Raw genomic sequence first — 20,174 nt, 5'->3', positions numbered from 1 at the left:
AGCATCATACTCTAAGCCTCTGCACCAGCTGGGAATTTGGTAAGCAGAAGTCCCAGATCATAATAGGAAATGTCTAGAACCCATTCAACAGGCTGAGGGCAAAACCCTGGCACCTGATAAAGGGGGAAAACTCCCTTCTGATCCTAAATCTGAATGCACAGCCAGGCAAGCTACCCAAGCAATTTTCATTCCAGCAGTGAACCATCCCTTGCTTCCTCTCCTCAGCTGCAGCCAGCCTCAAAATCTTACACAGCAATGCTGGTGTCAGCAAACACGAGCTTTGGGAAGCAAGCTGGCCTCTGATGGAAAGAAACTTGCAAAGATTTGAGAAATAAATAATTTTTGTTGTCAAGACATCAAAATGTGTGCATAAGGATCTGTGCCCACCTGTGCAGAAAAGGTGTTTGAGGGGGAAGAAATGCTTTTCCTCTACCCAGTTCCACTGCAGCATGAGCCAGAGGAGAGGCATTTATGGCCCCAAGGACAATGGGAGAAGCTTTTCTGGGGGGTTAGACAGACATAGGCCTATCCCCTACGGCTTTTGGGGGTTTTCTGACTCTACAAGCCTACAATATATATGATAAAATATTAAAAATCTTCTCCAGCTAAGGAAAAAACATAACATGTGTAAGTTGAAGTCCTTGTGATTGTTTCAGAAATTATATTGGGAAAGCAAATCAACTAAATGAAATAAAATAAAGAACAAACAAATAATGACTGCTAAACACAGTGTAAATCAATTTAGGAATGAAGGAAATAGGGATTATGAGAAAAATTCAGAACTGTTTAGGCATAATGGAGAAAAATACTGAATTTAATGGCCTTCAAAAGGTTTCCAAATGTTCTTGGCTCCAATTTATTTATAGGAAGTAGAACAGCCTTTCTGTAGACTTTCCTTTCTAAATATGAACTTGTACTTACTGAAGTCTAAAATATCTTATTTTTTTTAATTTCAGCAGCTCTGAAGACAGCTGTCTCTATTTTTGACTTGCCCATCCATTAATTAAAAGTTTTTTGTGTGCATTCCTCATATTTTACACAATTAACTGACTGAATGGTCTCCAGAAGGAGAAGATTACAACTATCTTTTATGAAATGCTAGACAATCTGCTAGGTCACCCAGCATGGGCTGCCTTCCTCCTCTCTTTCATCCCTTTGATCTTCCATCATATCAATGGTTAACTGAACATCCATATTTACAGATTACATCCACAAACTTCTAGGTAAGCACAGAAAGAACTTTCTAAATAAAAATATGACAGGCAATAAAAAAAAAAAAAATCAAGAACCCATAAGGAACATATCTAAAGATGTATCATAATTTTACTTGTCCAACACCATAAATCTCCCAGTAGGGGAAATAACTCTGTTTACTCTTTGGCAAGGTGCAGCAGAGCATTTGATTTCCACATTCTGAAGTCTTATTTCCTGAACTCAGAGAGAATCCAGATATCAGCCTACAAATGACTAGCTTCAGGCTCAATTCCTCATGGATAGATCCCATAGCAGGGAACCTATTCGCCAATCCCTGCCTATACCCCCAACCAGAAAAGGTTTACACAGGAGAACCAGAGGATGCTGAATGGCTAGATCCATCTTCTAAGAGGAAGCTTCTTAATAATTAACATTAGATGAGATTTGGAGTGAGATTCAATGATCCCAAATGAGGAGGGGAAAGAAGAAAAAAGAAATTAAAAGAGGAAACAACTCACAGCCCTGTAATAGTAAGAGAGGGAGGGAGGTGATCTGCTTGCTGTGTGTTTTTCTCAGCTAGATCCAGAGAACCCTCAGCTCCAAAAGAGAGGTTGTCCAGCTGGAAAAGATGGGTTGTCCAGTTGACAAAGAAGGGTTGTCTAGCTGACAAAGAAGGGTTGTCCAGCTGACAGAGTCACTCACTCATCCGATGGATTCTCGCACTTTCTAACCTGGCAGAGCATTTCTTGCCCCTTGTGCTGCCTCAAAACCCCCCCTGCCCACTCTGCCATGATTTGTACCCACCAGTGTGCTTTCTGCTGTGCATCTGCAAGTGGGACAGCTTGAAGTATCTCTTGTTGCAGCCAGGGTAGGCACACATGAAGGGACGCTTCTCGTTCGTCTCGCTCGCCGACCGCACGATGGTGGGAGCCACCCCGGGCACACGCCGCACGTCCTGCAACGACAGAGACCTGCTAAGGCCACCTGTGTGCCCTCAGCTTTGACTTCACACACTCAGCTCACTCAACACCTCCCCAAGACAAAGAGATACTTAGGTAGATCATACTGGAAATAGGAAATTTTGTTTTATTCTACATCAACAACTTTAGCGTGCCTTCATCGGTTCTTTGCAGAGCGTTAAAATTGTCAGAAGGTGAAGGACAGTGAACTCTGCTTAGTGAATTCTCTCACCAGTGCTTGTATGTGAGACTGAATGGGCCACACTCTGACCTCATGTATAACCACACAATCCTGGCACAACTCTCCTTGCCACATAAAATAGTTTTAAGCTTACACCAGGGTGAAAGGTAAGAGCATGAGTCGGAGGAGTATTGTCCTTTTTATTTTAAATACTCATATGAAGTTAAAGGACAAGGAAATGGATGTCTTGGGTTAACACAAACTGATTAACAACAAAACAAAAACAACTGTCTAGGTGGAGCTGGTGAATAGTTCAGCCTTAATGCATTTTGGCCACTGTCACAATGTTCCACCAAAGATGATCTCCTCCTTCTGGGATAATCAACTTCCTTAAACAATGTCAACCATTTACTTTTATTCACTCAACAAAAAAAGCTGGCTCAGGAGCCTGTTTCTGAGAGCTTGCCACTGAATAATGACTTGCTAAACTACACAGAAAAGGAAAAGGAGAAAAGATGCTATCTGAGATATGTAGGTTGACAACACAGAGCAACACAGAAGAGACAGATACTCTGTAATGACTTTTTTTTACAGGGGTGTTTAATAATGATACGACCATCTCAGAAAAGGAGGAAATGAGCTCCCATGGATGGTAAGTTCCTCCCAAACATCCACTAATTACTTAGTTATTAGGAAACAATCACATATTTCATCTTAAGGAAATACATTTGAATCAGTGAAGTTTCAGAAACACACCAAAGCAAAATGTCATCTAACACTTTCATATATGTAGTTATTAGATATAGTCCATCATAACCACAGAGGATTCACATGGCCAGAATGATTGGAGCTAGAATCTGGAAACTGGATCACCTATTTTGGACCACCCTGAGAAGGTGGTAGGGAATATTGCCTTGCAGATCTGTTTCAGAAGAACAGATGAGCAATTTTAAATGGCTGTATGTGAATGAAATCCTATGTTAGGGTTCAATGGCTTCAGTGGAGTCAGGACACTTACAAACATTTCTCAACAACATGAGGAAGCCACAAATCAAGGATGGGTGTACAAATATCAGTGAACTAATGAATGAACACTGTAAACAGGCAGCAGTTTTACTTCCCTATGAAGAATGCCCCAAAATACTCACTTGTATGCCTCTAAAGACTCCGTGGGTGTGTATTCTGTACTGGGCCCCACAGCTGTACAACATGGGAGCGCTGTGGTTCTCGTTTTCATATCCTGCTGTGTGTCTGTAAGAGGGGAATAACGAAAAAATTAAATATTTTTCAGCTCCATGTGAGAGGTTTCTTTTCTTAAGTCTGTGGTAACATATGCAGAGTTCACTTTTACAGCCGTGATATCCAAGTTCAAGCAAAATTCACCAAAGGAAACCTGTTCTGCCTTTATTCACAAGGATCTGCTCCCACTGGCACAATGCACTGACTCCATGCACACAAATATTAGTGTCCATTAAGGCATCCAGGGGAAAAAGGGAAAAAGAAAGAAATTGTCATGATTTGGACTCTGATGTATTTCCACAAAGATTTTAGGTAAGAGGAAAAAATTCACATAGCAGCACAACGGTGTCATGTGCACATGTTCACATTATTTATCAGTCAAACGTGGGGCTGCCTATTGCTAATATCTTTTGGAATGAGCAAAATGCCTCAAGTTTCACATTAAGTGCAGTGGATTTTTGTCAGCACCTCATGACTCAGATATTACCTGATACTACCAAGCAAGTGATGACATTTATAAGAATAGCAGTCATGTACTCATAAACAGAGATTACAAATCAGTGTCTAAACTATTTATCCCACGTATCAGCTTGCAGGATGCACTACAAATTAACCCTTTATAAAAATAAAATTTAAAAAAATAGCCTACCCCTACTAGGTATAAGTTTTTGCAATAATTTTAAGAATTTGTAAATTTGGTGTGGTTTGGGGTTGCCACAGACATATGTTTTGTCTAATTAAAATCAAAATTTTATGTTCTCCTGTCTTGAATGTTGGAACATGGCTGCACAAAATCCCGTAAATAGATCTTAAGTTTAATTTTTGAAGGAGTATGTTATATTATCACTTGCAGAAGTGTACATTGGCAGTGGTAAGTGTACATGTTTTACACAACACCAGAAATTAGAAAGCCCAGAACAAAACCCCAGGGCACACAGCTAGGGACAAAGATGGATATGTAGGATGTTATCCCAGCCTTTGCCAAATGCTTGCAATAGCAATTTGAAGGGGTCCCTGAGGTCCAGACTCTCATTTCACTGGTCCTTCCTTTCCCTTCCCTCAAAGTTCATGTGCAGAGTAGAATTACAAGGAAGTTTTAAACCTCTTAAGTGATTTGCAGAAGAGGCAGTGGAGCTGGAATGTGGGACATGGCTAAAGGGGAGCGGTGTCAGAGCAGCTCTCCCTGCAGAGGTGGCTGCACTCCCCACTGTTCACCCCTGCAGGCTGCTGCCTGCCAGAGGTGTTCTCTGAGGTCAGCTCTGCAGTGCTGATGTCAAATCCTGGCTCTACCTGCCTGTTCAAATCAAAGGCTACATCTTTTGGGAAGGTATGCTCTGCTTATTTCAATTTTAATTCAGTTTTAAGGTGATCATGATGAAATCAGTTATGGAGGGGTGGCAAGCAAGGATCTCTGTTCTGTAGTAATAGCTGTAATACTAGATAAAGAAGATACCATTAGCTGATTTAAATGGATTAAACTGTGCTATAGATATGCACCATGACAAAATAAATAGGGTCTCCTCTCTGCCCAGAGCCCACAGGTGGCCTTTTGCAGCCTAATTCAAGTAACAAATTACCATTTGCTATCATTATTTGATCTGCATGGATTCCCCACCAGCATCAAATTTTCCTCTCTGTTTAAAGGCAGCAAATCTGTACATGTAAAAAAAAATAAATAAATAAAAATAAAACAAAATAACAAAAAACCAGAAAAAGCTGGGGAGAGCGATATTGAAATCCCCCAACCCATGGTGATACCCACGTTGATCACAAATTACACAGTGCATTTTGAAACAGCAATGGAATGAGAAGCACCATTGATAAGGAGGAGGTTCTGCAGCAGAAGCTGTTGCTGACCTGTAGCACAGCAGTAAATCAAGGGTAAATGTGAGCTTCAGCACTGGTCACCCTGAGTGTAACCTCCCCTTCACGCCTGTCCTAACAACCTTAAACACTACAATAAACAACAGACACAAAGGCAGATAAGAATTCCCAGGACAGAAACTTTAGAAGGAGAAGCAGGAATATGTAGTAAAATCTTATACCATAAAACACAGTCCCCACTTTCCCTCCAAATTCTCATGGTTTTCATCTTTCAGTGATAACCTTTTTTGTAAAGACCAGTCAGTCCTGAAATAATTCCTCCCAGGAATAAGAGACAGAACAAAGACCCTGTCTGTGCCCTAAGGAATGGCTCTATGAGTGAGAGGTGTCCTCCAGATGATCTCCATCTCAGTTTTTATTGCACAGTTGGGAAGCCTTCCCCAACAGCCAGCCTTTTACATATTTCCTCCACTTATTTCTAGTTATACTTGACTAAAATTGCACATACAACTGCAAAGCCATGAAGATTAAAACCTGTTTTCTGAGCCCCTTGACCCATAATATACCAAGTCCTTACCCAGCTCCCTAGGAGAGATGCTTTAATGACCAGGAGCCCTATTTGCCATTTTGCATTGGGCACATTTCCATCAGCATTGGCTGGTACTCAGCAGGGCCATATGGCTGATGACAGCAAAATGCATCGTGAGAGATTTCTTGGTTAAAACACTATTTATTCATTATGGAGTGCTGTGGAATAATCTGACCTTTGGGGGGATAGAAATTAACAGGTGGATACTCTTTCCAGTCAGTGGGAAACTGGAACACTGAAGGAGGAGTTTTCACAAGCTGTCCTTACACTGATGCTCTCTTCAAGCTGAGCCTTCCCTCTGCATCCATAGCAACCTCCTGGGGAAACACAGCTCCTGCTCTCCCAGCCTCTTTACTCCATGCTTTACTCAAGATTTATGCCACAAAGTGCACATCACAGTTGGCACAGTTGGCTTGTTTCATATGGCTGGAGTTTATATACTACAATAAAAAGCAGGGATAGAAGAACAGATACAAATCTAAATCCATTATTAAACTCAAACACCTGCTTTATTGCATGCAAGAGATGATGAGGGGATGCAATGTCATGTACACAAGGAATACAAGTAACTGGTGAATTTACACCTGCAGTACATTAACTAAATGGAAATCTCCAGAGGGTAGGACAGTCCTTAATTCTAATTTTTTCTAGTCAGGCACTCTGTGTTTAAGTAGGCAAAGAGACAATGCCTTACAAGCTCAGCTGAATTGACCAAAGAATAAAAAAAAGCCAGAAAAAATCCCCACTAAGACCCAGAGCCACACTTAGGAGACACGCTAGACTGATCCCTCCACAGGTCCTAAAAGAGTACAAAAGCAAGGCCAGATGCAGCCAAAGTGCCCTGCCAGGATCCAACACTAATTTTTGTTTGTGCAAGGACCGAAGGATTTGGCCTCACAGTCCAGCTCTGCAATTATTTGTAAATATACAACTCCCTTTACCTTCAATCAGAACTGCTCAAAGGCAGAAACGGACTATAAATATTTAGAGTTTGGGTTAGCTGGTGAAAAAAGGACTCAGTGTATTTTGTTCTCTGGATCTAGACAGCCAGACCTGGAAACACAGCCATAAAATGTAATTCTAGATAACTGGGAAACAAAGGCTGATACTTACAAAGGAAGAGCTCTGTGCTGTAGAGTATTTAGAAGCACTTGCATTTACCATTAGCCCAGCAAATCCTTAACACTCGCAGAGTAGCTCTTTTAAAATGATTAATCTCGGAGTTGTACAGATTGTACAGAGATTAATAAAAATGAAGGGTTTACAGATGAGAATGTGTGATGAAAAACAGAACAGCTTTAGAGAGTTGTATCAATCTAAGTGGTTATAAAAAAAAAAAACTCATAAAAGATGACATTCTAATCTGAATATTTTAAAAAAATAATCAAGCTGCAATTTCTCTCTCACACCATTTTTACTTTGGAAAACTGAAATTGCCTGTCTAATGTATAAAGCAGCTACAACTTAATCTGAGGAGTTAAGCTTTTTATTATTATTTCATAAACCAAAAAAGGGAAGCTTTAGGGCACTCTGAGGAGAGCTAGAAATTTTCAGATGAAACGCGAATACACATTGATTCATGAGATTCAGACTTGGAAGAATAAAAAAAGCCAGAAAGCAAGATTACATAAAACAGGCACCACATTAAGCTTCAATTTAATTGTGTTTCACTGCAGGAACAGGAATTTTAGGGTTTAGAAACAGAGCCAAAAATGAGGCAAAGTGAGGGTGTGGGCTAGTCCCGTAGATAACAGAACATAAAGGAAGAGAAGTAGAGTTAATTCCCTCTGCTAAAATATTTACCATCCTAGCACCCTGGGAAAAATATGTATGGAGACAGAAAAAGATCCTGATTAGTTATATAGAAGATCCTGTTTCTGCCTGGTTTTTGTCTAATACTCTTACAGAGGGTAGAGTATGAAGCTGCATTTTTATCTGCTCTTTCCAAGGCAAAGGAATATTAAAAAATGTAATTTCACAGATTTGAGCCCTTCTGCCATCCTCAATGGGAGAATCAGCTGGCTAATGAAAGGAAGGCCCTAAATTTTCAGGAGACTTTTGTGTTTCTGGCTTAAATAGTCTTTCTTTGGTTTGGGATTTTTTACCATAGACCTGAGTGGAATCAGGATTTCACCAAACCCTTCCCTTCAGAACAAGACTGTCAGCTATTGGTGGGAAAGGATAAATTCCATAATAGAGGCTGGAGGTGATTGCCCATTTCCAGCTCATCTTGATTGCAGAACTGAACCCAAGTTTTGCACCTCCAAATTTTACTAATAATACCTCCAAAGCTAAACAGAAAAACCTTTTCAAACCACTCCTAAACAAGAAAGGTTTTCACTGCCTTGTTTCAGATGTGGTTTTAATAGTGTTCTACAGAGATCATACATAATATTCCTTACAGTGAGCCTGAGAAAACAGCAATAAATACCAATTTCCATGGAACATGCTGGGTGTTTAACATCCAAGCAAAACCAAAAGGGGAAAACCTCAATGTTGCCTGGTTCTATGCCTGATTTCAGATGACTATTAGAAAAATGGATCAAAGTGTTTTACTCGAGCAGCTGAAGAGACAATTACATTGAGTCTTGCTGTTGGGAATGCAGCTACACTTTTTGTCTGCCATGCTGTACCATTTCCTGCTTGGTATCAGTTATTTCCACGTCACTTTTACACTTAACTCATCAAAATATAAAGGAGGGTTTTATAGCCCTGAGATCTTTCTCTAGAACCGCTGTGGAAGGAAGTGGTGTTTTTCATATTGGAAAAGTGAAAAAGCAACACAAAAATAAAAAGGACAGAATCTGATGGCAAAGGTGTCCACCAATGTAGAACGTGAATTTTGAGATGTCTGGGACCCACAGACTTTCCTGCAACAGAATAAATGTGATCCCAGCAGCTCCAAACCAAATACCACAACGAGGAACAAATCATCAGCAAACAGTCTGAGATGATAAAATCCAGTCCCACAGTGAGGTTCACTTAACAATGAAGTTTTCCTTTCAGATTCTAGAAGCTGCCAGTTTGTGAGAGAGCTCACAGACAAGCCAGCCCTCCCTCCTGTCCACCCAAAGTTCAGAAGGTGACAGGGGGATGCCTGGACAAACAAGCAACACAATTAACACCCACGAGCTCACACAGCACTCCTCCTTCCTCACGTGAGTTGTAAGAACAACTTGATCTCAATCAATCAGTCAATTTGGAATTCAGAACCCAAGGGAAGGTCTAAAATGCAGATTCAAGTCACTTGGACTGTCTGGTAGTAGTAGTGGGTTGTCTTCTTCTCGAGGGACAGCTCTTGGCAGAGGGAAAGTCATCTTGGGCCATCAGACATCCTTTGGGTTTTCCAGCGAGTAGAAACCTCTAGAACTCATGGCTGCAGCCTTTTCTCTCTGCTTCCTGCTAACAGCACTCTCCCCTTGCCCTGCCAGTCCATCACAGCGCTGTACTGCAGCAGAAGACAACAGCAGTTCACTTCAGATGTCTCTCCTCACCATTTAGCAATGGCTAAGGATCTCTGTTCCATACCTTTTACTGCCCACCTCTGCCTTTCTCCCAGGCCATGCCTTCCACAGATTCCCAATGCTTACACCTACTGAAAGACCAAACTCCACTGACACATAGAAACTTCTTGCTCTCAGTTCCAATATCCAACATTAAAATATCCATGAAGGAAAAAGCTTTCAGGAAAAACAGTCTTCCATGGCCTTAAAGCCACAGGCTGAAGGAGATGAAATCATTCAAGAGTTTAGATGCCAGGCTCTTGCTGCTGCTGCCACACAAGCTCACACAAGCTTGCAACTCAACGGGAATGATTTTCACAATGACTGGAAAGGACACAGCTTTGGTCACCTGGCAGTGTTCTTTGCTCAACTTCAAACTTTTAATCTGGGTTGAGGAGATTCTGGAGCTGATCACTCAAATATTGGCAAGACTGTAAAGAGCTAGAACCAGAATGTTCTCAGATAAACTGCTAGACAGCTTCAGCGCAGAAACTGCCAGCTAATTCTACCTAAATTGCACTGCAAAAGCTTAATTTCAGTGTGTTAAACTCATGCTGAACATGAACCCAGGAAAGCAAGCTACTGACCTGGTCTGCTGTCAAGTATGAAGTGTGTGACCCATAAGTTTTATATAACTGTAGAGTTCTCTAACTATTTGCAGAACTTACTGGCAACGTTTTCCTCCTTCTTAAAATGTGCAAAAGTCTCCCTGAAGCCAGGAAGAAATGCTGGGGAGAGCTGAAGGCAAGGAGCTAAACAGGGACTGTCATCATTGGACAGAATCTAGAAGCTCCATATTTCAACAGGAAGATTGACTCCAAAATTCTTAAATTACAACTATGAGATTGAGAAAAGCATCTGAAACACTAAACGCCTGGGAATCACTTATGAACAGTTCATATATTTTAAAGATGTAAATCTTGGGAAGAATACCTTATGTTCATGGCAACTGAGATTGGAGGTACTGTGTATTGTAACTCTCAGCCAGAAAAGACAGATAACTATTTTGGCTCATATTACCAGTGATGAGGCTATGTCTAGCACTGATTTTCCACAGATTCTACAATCTTGGCCTATACCAAAACTTTCAGCTTTGTTTTACCATAGATCATTCATCTTGATTCTTTCCCCCTTTTCATGCATCCTAGGTCACATACTTTACACTGCTAACAGTCTGACTCCTGGACAAGTAAGAAGCCATTTATTTTGTTCAGTACTCCTTTAATATTTCTATTGTGACTTTTTTTTTTCACTGAGCTCCCCAAAGAATAACCTCTTCCTTGCTTTAATAACTTGGACCTCAGTCAAGGCTGATGTGTTTCTCCATTTCGCAGGATATTTTCTTCAGAAGAGACAAAACAGTGTCTAATATTGCAATGACTGATCTTTAAAGGGTCCAGTTTCAAGAGGAAATCAAAAAGACTTGAGAAAGAAAAGTAGGAAATAGCCTTTAAAAAGAGGGGATCGGCAGCAAAGACAGTGAACTGTACACAACTCTAGGATTTTGGGATCTTCTCTAACCAGAAGAAACCTCCTTGATGGATTTCTTCAGGTCAGTTCCCTTGTTCACTTCAATACCAATAGTTTCCTACACCACTCCCTCTAACCTTCAAACACTATTGGTTTACGAGCTACAAGGAGACCCATAATATTTTTCTCCTTTATCGCAGTACAGCAGCGTACAAAAAATCCATCTTGAGCAAGATTTTCACATCTATGGACAGCTACAGTGAAAGCTCAGATGTGTGCAGGCTTTTATCAGCCTCCCCTGCTGTTCCCTTGAGACTGCACACGCTTGGACAATGAGAACATCTCAAAGCTGGCAATACCTGCCTTCGGTGGGGGAGTTTTCAGAGCCAATTATCTCCTCAGAGAATGAATTATCTATTCGAAGCGGATCAGGCGATCTGTGTCTTTCCCTTGGCTAAGATGTAAAGGCGGCTCTGCCTCTCATGGCAGCGCCGGTGGACGGACCGAGGTGAGGATGCGGTCCCGCTCCTCTCCCGGCTGCTCTGGGGGATGCCCGGCCCCGGCAGGAGCGATGGAGACACCGGGCACGGTGCGTGTGGAGATGGAGACAGCGGCAGGGGAGCGCTGCCCGCCCTGCAGCGGCCGCCACCCCGGCGGGGCCCCGCGGCGCCTCGGAGCCTTCCTGGCCGGGCAGGCGCAGGAAACCCGCGGGGGAGGCGGGCCGGAGCCTCTTCCCGGCAGGTGGGAGGGCGACAATGGCCGGGAGGAAGGAAACCGGGAGGCGGCCGGGACGGGACACAGGACGCAGAGCCTGGCGAAAGGCAGGGAAAGGGAAAAGGGATGGTAGGAAAGGGCGACAGCTCAAGGAGGAGAGAGCGAAGCTGCCACGGCTGCCCCGTCCGGGAGGGGCTCGGGCACCGGGAGTGGGCACACAGCCCTGCCCTGCCCTGAGCCCTCGACACAGCCGGCGCTGGGCTCCTGGGCACGGCCGGCCAGCAGCCCCAGCCTCCGCTCAGCAGCGAGGATCATCAAAAACATTGCAAACTACAGCCAGGTGATGAGCCGCTCTCAGCACCGGACAGGATTTTTTTTTTTGCACGAAATCCGTGACCGGATTCAAACGATAAAATCCAAGATAAAGTTAGCTCAGTAATGCAGCTTCGCTAGGGCGACAGGTTAGAAGAGAACAAAGCTCCTTACCCTTTCAGTGTGGATCCCAAGTTCATTTGATTCCATGTCATGCATTCAAGCTGTGAGGTCATCTGGTATAAATTGTCACTGTCGTGAAAAGATGTAGAATTAGAGCTAAAATTGCAGCTATCAAATAACAATCAAAACATCAGAGTATCAACAATTTCTTTGTTATTTCTTTTCAATATATAACAGCAGGAAGTGAATTTATTTTATATAATCCCTTTTATCGATACATTAGGAATTTTCAAAAATAAAATGAAATAAAAGAAAAGGAAATCTGTAGCTCGAAAATACACTTTGAATCTGCAAGCCTGACGATTGGTAAAGAGCTGAAAATAGAAACATACAACTTTTTCCTTCCCGAAAAATAATATCCGATATTGACACATTGAAATGAACGAAACGAATATAAGCAGCCCGGAGGGGTAACGCAAAGGATTATTTGTTTTAAAAAGTCAAATCTGTTGACTGTTTTAACCAGGAGTGTGAGAGACCACGTGGGTAATGGAGTGAAACAGCTATCGTGACTCGTGATGGATGTTGCTACATAGAGGGGCTTGACAAGCAGTAGAAAAATGGAGTGGCTGAGCGATAAACGGAGCTCACCGCTGGAGCAGGCTCTTTCCCCCCCGCTACACACCGCAGGCAGCTCGGCCAGGCTTCCCCGGCTCCGCTCGGAGCGGCAAACGCGGGCAGGGGCAGCGGGAGCCCCGGGAGAGCTCTCCCGGCAGGACAGGTCCCCACGGGGCCGGGGAGGTGCCGCAGGTTCCCCGGGCCGGGCTCTCCCGAAGAGCGCGGGGGGAGCGCGGTGCGAGCCCCCGGCCCCGCAGCCGAGCGCTGTGATTGATGCCGGGGAACCACCGCTCACAATAAACGCGAGTCTCCCCGCTGATCAATTGCACCTGAATTCGTTGGATTTGCGAGGTGAATTTATATAATTTTGTTATTAGGAGATGGTATTTTTTTTTTTTTTTTTATTACTTCGTGGCAGGTAGAAGCGACCTAAAAAAATCCAGAATCCAGTGGGAAGCTTTCGCATATAAAAACAAATTAAGTGACTTCAATCTCGAAGTATGCGTAATATCATTTGTCAGTATCACTGGACACTATTATTCATTAGTGTGTCTGAAGTGCTATTATGCTACTACAATGTCCTGCATATCAGCTCAGGAATTGTTAAACTCTCCTGCAGTTTCCCCATTTGCAATAGCAGTCCGTGCTGGTCTGTGCCAACTACGTTTTGCAATTCCACGAATTCTTCCTGTAATGCTGCTGTAATTAATTCCTCCAGGACCCTGATTTTTATTAGAAGTGCCCGCCCGATGCATTTACAGCAGGAGATTTCCCTTTAACTTTCTTTCGCTTGACAGTTCATTTATAAGAACCTCCCCCACAATATCCACTTTTTCCCCTCCTTTGCTTTTTCATAAAGCAATACACTTATTCATCTTGTCACAGCTCTCAGCCACCGTATTCCGTGCCGCCCTTGGGTGACAGTGTCCAAGACAAGGCTCCCGAGAGCAGAGCGGTGCCCGCTCCCCGGAGCCTCCGCAGCTCCCGGGGCTCCCTCCCGGCCAAATGCGCTCCCCGCGCTCCGGCCGCGCCCGCTCCCGGCTCTGCAGCTCCGGCCGCGGCTCCCCGGAGGAACCCGAGCTGGCTTCACCCTCCGAAAGGAGCCCCGAGCGGCTTTGGGGCAGGCTGGGCGTCGTGGAAAGCACCGGGAGAGGGATGGGAGCAGAATTCCGCTATTGGAGCTAAACCCCGCTCTGCCCCGTTTGGTGTCTCCCGAGCGCGGCGCCCTAGGAGAGACCCGAGCCCCGCCTTGTCCTCCTACTGCGGGGGGCTGGAGCCGGGGAATGAGCGCGGGGGGAGCAGGTGCCCGGTCCGGACCCCACATCAGCCCAGGCCGGATCCCACATCAGCCCAGGCTGGACCCCACATCAGGCTGGACCCCACATCAGCCCGGTCCGGACCCCACATCAGCCCGGTCCGGACCCCACATCAGCCCAGTCCGGACCCCACACCAGCCCAGGCCGGACCCCACATCAGCCCAGTCCGGATCCCACACCAGCCCAGGCCGGACCCCACATCAGCCCAGCCCGGATCCCACACCAGCCCAGGCCGGGCCCCACACCAGCCCAGGCCGGATCCCACACCAGCCCAGTCCGGATCCCACACCAGCCCAGGCCGGGCCCCACACCAGCCCAGTCCGGACCCCACACCAGCCCAGGCCCCCGCCCGGCACCGGAGCCGAGCCGGGCCGCGTTCGGACTCTGGGCACGCCCTCGTCCCACGGGCTGCAGGTGGGTCTGTGCCATCTCTGCGGCCGGCAGCGGCCAAGCGGAGAAATTTCTGTGCTGAGCCACTGAGGAGCGAGGTTCTCATCTCGAAAAAAACCGGGATTGCCTGAGCTTTGGCTAAATCCGCCCTGGGCGGGAGGCAGGTGGGCACCGCCGGGCTTTGCGCCCCTTAAACCCGGAGATAAGAACGAGCCCTCCGGTCGCCAATTGCCCGGGGGCCACCGGGCGGTGGCTGGGATTAAACATCTCACATCTGACAGGTGACAGAGAACAGGACGTCCCTAACGCCATTTACGCCTCGCCATGGTTTATTATTGACGGTACGGTGAGATGATCTCATGGAACCAACAGCTCCTCTCAAAATCTCGGCTTTGGATGGGGCTTGAATGAGGAGGAGGAAAGCGAGGTCTCCAGGGATATGCCTGCTCTGATTCCAATCTGAATCCTTGGCCCTTCGAGCGGCCACAAAGAAGACACTAAAAATAACTTATTTTCATTACAAAGATGCTTTTAAAGAGAAACGAGAGGAAGGGGGGGGAAACATTTCTACAACGGGGATTAATGTAAGTTGGAGTGGAATAAAAGGAAGTCAACGCTGAGCAAAAAGGGAACTTAAAAGGAAACCAGTAGTAGATCATATAGAGTTTGTTTTGGCCTGCACTGCAGTATTACCGAGTTCTTGACCTCTGCACAGAAAGAGCTATAATCTGAACCGAGACTCCTCCACTTTTAAAGTCTTTGCAAGTGTGACTCACAGTAAATTTTCAACATCGAGCATGTTTACTACACTAAACAGCGCTAGGTAGAAAAGTTCACATCACCATTTTTAATGGACCTACAAAATCTCGCTGGCGATCTGAGCGGGTTTGCCATCCGTGCCCAGCTACCGAGCACAGCCGCGAGGCTCCTTGGCAGGGCCATAAACAGCGAGCGAATAGTGGCCGGGGCGAGAAATTACAGAGATGGCTTTGTGTCCAGCCTAAGAATCTTTCAACCATTTCTTTCTTTTCGATTTTGCCGAGGTACGGGCGAGAAGGCGAGGCTCTTGAGCCCCGAGTGCCTCCGCACTGCAGACGGGCTGGACCCTCCTGCCCGCTCCCACTCGCGACCCGGCCCGGATTTTCCCAAGGGAGCCGCAAGGGTCTCTCGCACTCAGCTGGAGAGATGGCGATGAGGGGGAAGCGAGAGCATCAGGTGGAGGTGACTCCCTCTGCATCCTCTCCCTCTGCCCTCTCGCTCCAAATCCGAATCATCAACCTCTCGGGTGCAGTGACACGACGGGGGTGACGGAGCCTCGGCTGGGGTGAGTGGGAGAGGGACCAAAAACCAGCGCTCCTCGGGCGTCCCGGGACACGCAGAGAGGAGGAGAAACACCAACACCGGCCGCCGCATCCCACCGGGGACACAGAAACACCACCTCCCGTTCCCGACCTCGCCCGCCACATCCTCCCTCTCACTGCTAAAGGCGAACGGGAGCTCCTGCTGTCCCCAGCCAGTGCGAGGAACGACAAACCCCATATTCCGGGGCTGAGCATCATTCCCTGAGCGCTCCCTGAGCGCCGTGTGCGCAGCGGGCTTGGGCATGGTCGGCAGCCCCGGCACTGGGGTGCGGTGACCGAGCAATCACTTGACAAAGAGGAGCTGTCGAACTTGACCTGAACTGCGAAACGCAGAAGAAATCTTCGAGAAGGAGGTGCGGAATAAATATGGTCTTGGGGAAAAAAAAACAAAAAACAAAAACAAACAAACAAAAAAAACACCCCACGATTTTGCCAAATCAAGATAAACATGGATAAGCACAGTGCGGTCGTTTTCAGGGCTTTGGCGATGTGGCAAATGAGTCCCTCCCGTTTCTGTGCCGCAACGACTCATCCGCTATCCTGACCACACTTTCCAGGACGTTTGGAACGTGCTCGGGAGGGGACAAGGAGAGGTCGCACCGAGCTCAGCCACCTGTGCGGGCCCCGCTGCGGGAGCAAGGCTTTGTACAGCTGGGGCTGCCCTCGCCATGGAACAAGCTCTGCCTCGCTTACACCCCCACACATCAGTATTGGCTCCTGTGAGCCTTAAAGGATTAAATCCTTATCTTAGAGGAGTAAGCCGTAAACCTCCCAGGGAGCAGGGCAGGATCAAGGCTGAGGTCGGGAGGAAATCGGCCCCCGTGGCGCAGCGCTGCCCACTCGCCCCGGGTGCGGGTCCCCAAGCGCTGGGCGGGAGGTGACCGCGTTAGGGAGGCGACGTCTGTGCTCACCCCTGCCCCAGGCTGCCTCGGTGAGGCCCAGCAAGAGCTCTCGGCACTATCAGCGCTCTCCTATCGGCGTCACACCTCCAGGTGCTGCCGCTTCCAGGAGCGGGGCGAGGGCGAGCCCCGGGGCCCGGGAGGGGACTGGAGAAGGCGGCGGCTGCCGGCGGCCGCTCGGAGCTGCCCTCCCCAAACCTCCTCCAAACCATATTTATAGATTTCCCTGCGCGAAGAGCGATCTCTGCCACTTTAGCAGGAGTTCGCCCCGCCAATTATTCTGCGAGCTAATCTCGCTGGATAGGCTTCTTTCCTTCCTTCATTACCTCATTCCCTCCTTCCCTTGACGTCAACTCACGTTCATTAGCGAAGTGACTTCTGGAAGTGACAGAATATTGTTGTCTCACGTCCAGTGTCGATTAATCTGAGATGATATAACCTGCCTACAAGAGGAGCCGCTCGCGGCTTCCTTCGCAGAGGCACATTGTTTTGTGTGCGAGAGTTACTTAGCAACTCCAAGATACGGGACTGGCTCCAAGTTCACAAAAAGTTGAGGAATAAATTTTGGGGAACTTCTTTAACTCACTAAACACGTTGTAAAACTCCAACGCCCAGCCCCCATGTCAGACTGGAAAAAAAAACCCCAAAACGGGAAGCCGCTCTTGCCACGGGCCCGTCTGTTGGCAAAGAGATTTCGCTGCTTGCAGCAAAGCTCCAGACGCACCTTTCTCCCAGCAAGGAAATCCGATAGGTTTATTGCCCCGATTTCAATAAATAACCTCCCTGCAGGCCCGTTCCCATCACTCCTGGGAGCCATCGGAGCGGCTCTTGGCCTGCAAGACGAAGCTCTGGGACGGAGCTGAGTTTTAATTGCCTGTGCCACGTTCTGCCCATGGCTGCTGCTCACCAGCCAACACTCCCACACCTTCCCGGCCTCGGAAAGAGCTCCGGGGCTGCGGGGACTCCTAGAGCCGGGACCGGAGAGGAGGAGCGGGGTCCTGCAGCCTGAGGCTCAGCCGGGCTGCCCCAAGAGCTTCCCCTCTCTGGGGTTAAGGGCGAACCCCAAATTCATTGCAGCGGCGGGACAGGCTCAAAGAGTGCGGGCAGCCCGGCTCCCATTTCTCAGAGACGGCCGCACCTGCTGCCGGAGCTCGGCTCTCCCCGGCCCCTCCGGGATGCTCTGCCAGGGCCCAGAGGCTCCGCCACCCCCTCCAACCCCGGATCGGGAGGGCGAGCCGGCCCCAGAAACCTTCAAAGCACAGCGGGGCCCGCGACGGAAGGCGCGGCATCTTTTTTTCGTTTTGCGATGTCGTTTTGTTTGTTTTTGGGTTTCTTTTGATTTGTTTCTTTGGTTTTGTTGGCTTTTTGCTTGTTTGTTTGGGGGCGAGGTGGTTTTGCCTCGGTACGGTTTGGGTTTTAGGTGTGAATCTCCTTTTTGGGGATTCGTTTTTTTGGGTGGGTTGTTTTTTTGTTGGTTTTTTTTTGAGAAGGGGGAAAAAAAATAAATCACTTTCCTCGCATAAAGGAGAAGCCGGTTGAACGGCATGCGGGGGAGAGAGGCACAACCCGAGCACAAGGAGGGCAGGCAAAGCTCCCAGCCGGCCGAGGTACCTGTTGTAGGGAGTCCGGAGGAGCAGCGCCTGGCTGCCCGTGCAGCTGTCGGTCGGTGTGTGACAGCCGTACACCGGGGGAGGCACCGAGTACTGCTGGTCCCCTGCGGAGAGAGCAGCACGGAGTTATCTCACCCCTGCTCTGAGCAGGGGGCTCCAGGGCCCCGTCCTCCGGCACCGGGCAGCTCCGGCTCTGTGCCGGTCCTGCGGGGTGCCCGACAGAGCCCCCACGGAGGCAGAAATTACCTAGGGAGGGCTGCTGGCTGATGGGATCCTCGTGTTTGAAGGAGTGGTTGGTGAACTGAGCGGCGGGGTGGGACGGCGTGTGGCCGTAGCTGGGGGTCCCGTCAAAGGCCACGGTGCTGTAACCTGGCGGAGAGAGCACAGAGGGGTTAGCGGGGATGAGCGAGAGGAGCCCAAAAGCTTCGCGGCCGATTCCCCCTCGGGGCTGCTGCCCACGCTGAGGACAAGGACAGGGCCGGGCTCCCCGAGCCCCTCCGTGCCCTCTGCACCGGCCCTCGGCGCTCGCACATCCTCTCTGAGCCTCGCCCAGCCCGCGGAGCTGGGCTTTCCGAGGAGCGGAAAGTCGGAAGTCTCGTTCGTGTTTAAAGAGAACACATCGGCTTCGGTAATAAAAAGGATGTTTTCATTAATTGTTGCTCGTATTAAAAGGGGAAGATTTCCATCTGCTCGGTGTATTCATCTGGCGCTTCCAATTTAGAAGTTACCCTTTAATCTTGCGCTTTTTTTATTTTGTTAAGAGCGTCTTTCTGAAGAGTCTGCAATAAAGAGGCGGAATGTTACGTGCAAAAATAAAACTCCTCCTTTCAGCGAAAATTACTCTCCAAAATAATAAACAGCCTATTTTGTTTCCTACACCGAGCAGATTCAGATGGAAAGAGACCACCTCTGCTGACCCCGGGCCGGCACGGAATCGTAAATCAGGTGCTTGGACACCAACTTTCATTAATGACTTGGAGCTGGCTAAACAACTTCAGCTAAAAAAGTAATTACAAAGTAATATTATCTCAGAGGCTTCTCGGCTCATCAGCATTTACCCCGAGAACCAAGCTCCTCCGAGAGTCACTCTCAAAAAAAACCAACAAAATCAAAACAAAAAAACCCCAACCAAAACAAAAACCCCAAGAAAACAAAACAAAAAGTCCGACGCGGGCGGGGGAAAGAAACCAAAGGGACTATGAGCGCTTTCTCCCTCACACTCGTCTCCCTAAACCCGCTTATTCCAGCACGGGCATCCCTCACGGACCCGACTGGATGGGGTGTGTGGCTGGAGAGGGATTTTGTCAGTCGAGAGGGAGCACTCGGGGCTGTTTTCAACCCCTGTCTCAGTTCCCTTTCGGTGCCGGCTGCTCGGGCAGGTCTCTGCTTCACCAACCATCCGCAATCACAGCGGGTTTCAGAGAGAATAAAACGCTTCTCCTTTTTATTCTCTCTGCTGACAGGCTGGGTCCAGAGACATTACAGAACTTCATTAACCTGCGCTGCTGAGCGGGAGAAACGGAGTGAGCCACAGGAGGAATGAAAATATTCTTGAACACTTTAAAACCTTCACCTTCGCGGTGTTTTTAAGTCGGCCCTGAAACTGCGGGACTGGGATAGGAGTGGGGACTGACTTGATCCTGGCCAAATGTCCCTCGCATCCCCCTGACCCTACGAGCAGAGCTCCTTTAGCGGCGATGCGGGCAGCGCTGACAGGCCGGTACCTCAGCGCTCCCATCCCACAGCTGTTTCTCGCTCCTTATCTCCTCCCTCAGCCCTCGGGGTAGAGGCTCAACCTTCAACTCCCTTTTCCCCGTTTCCCTCTGTCTCTTTTTTAACTTTCAGAAAACACTGACACTTTCTACGTTACTT

The 20,174-nt window shown here is 47.5% G+C and overlaps 1 protein-coding gene across 3 annotated transcripts in view; it reads right to left on the bottom strand.

Annotated features, from left to right (window-relative positions):
- Window positions 1-20,174, bottom strand: part of WT1 (WT1 transcription factor) — a 33,496-nt gene that overhangs the window by 10,022 nt on the left and 3,300 nt on the right. For all 3 annotated transcript variants that reach the window (XM_005530260.2, XM_005530261.2, XM_088058253.1), the window contains exons 2-6: window positions 18,549-18,671; window positions 18,304-18,406; window positions 12,160-12,237; window positions 3,483-3,585; window positions 1,999-2,149 (exon numbers count right to left, since the gene is read on the bottom strand). In XM_005530260.2, the coding sequence (XP_005530317.1) occupies window positions 1,999-2,149; window positions 3,483-3,585; window positions 12,160-12,237; window positions 18,304-18,406; window positions 18,549-18,671 (558 nt within the window). The remainder of the gene's footprint in view (window positions 1-1,998; window positions 2,150-3,482; window positions 3,586-12,159; window positions 12,238-18,303; window positions 18,407-18,548; window positions 18,672-20,174) is intronic.

This window comes from Pseudopodoces humilis, chromosome 7, assembly GCF_049639895.1.
Source record: "Pseudopodoces humilis isolate 2021_Gansu_Grassland_sample_001 chromosome 7, ASM4963989v1, whole genome shotgun sequence".
Lineage (NCBI taxonomy): Eukaryota > Metazoa > Chordata > Aves > Passeriformes > Paridae > Pseudopodoces > Pseudopodoces humilis.
Note: the sequence above shows the minus strand (reverse complement) of the source record. Positions and strands in the feature narration are given on the sequence as shown.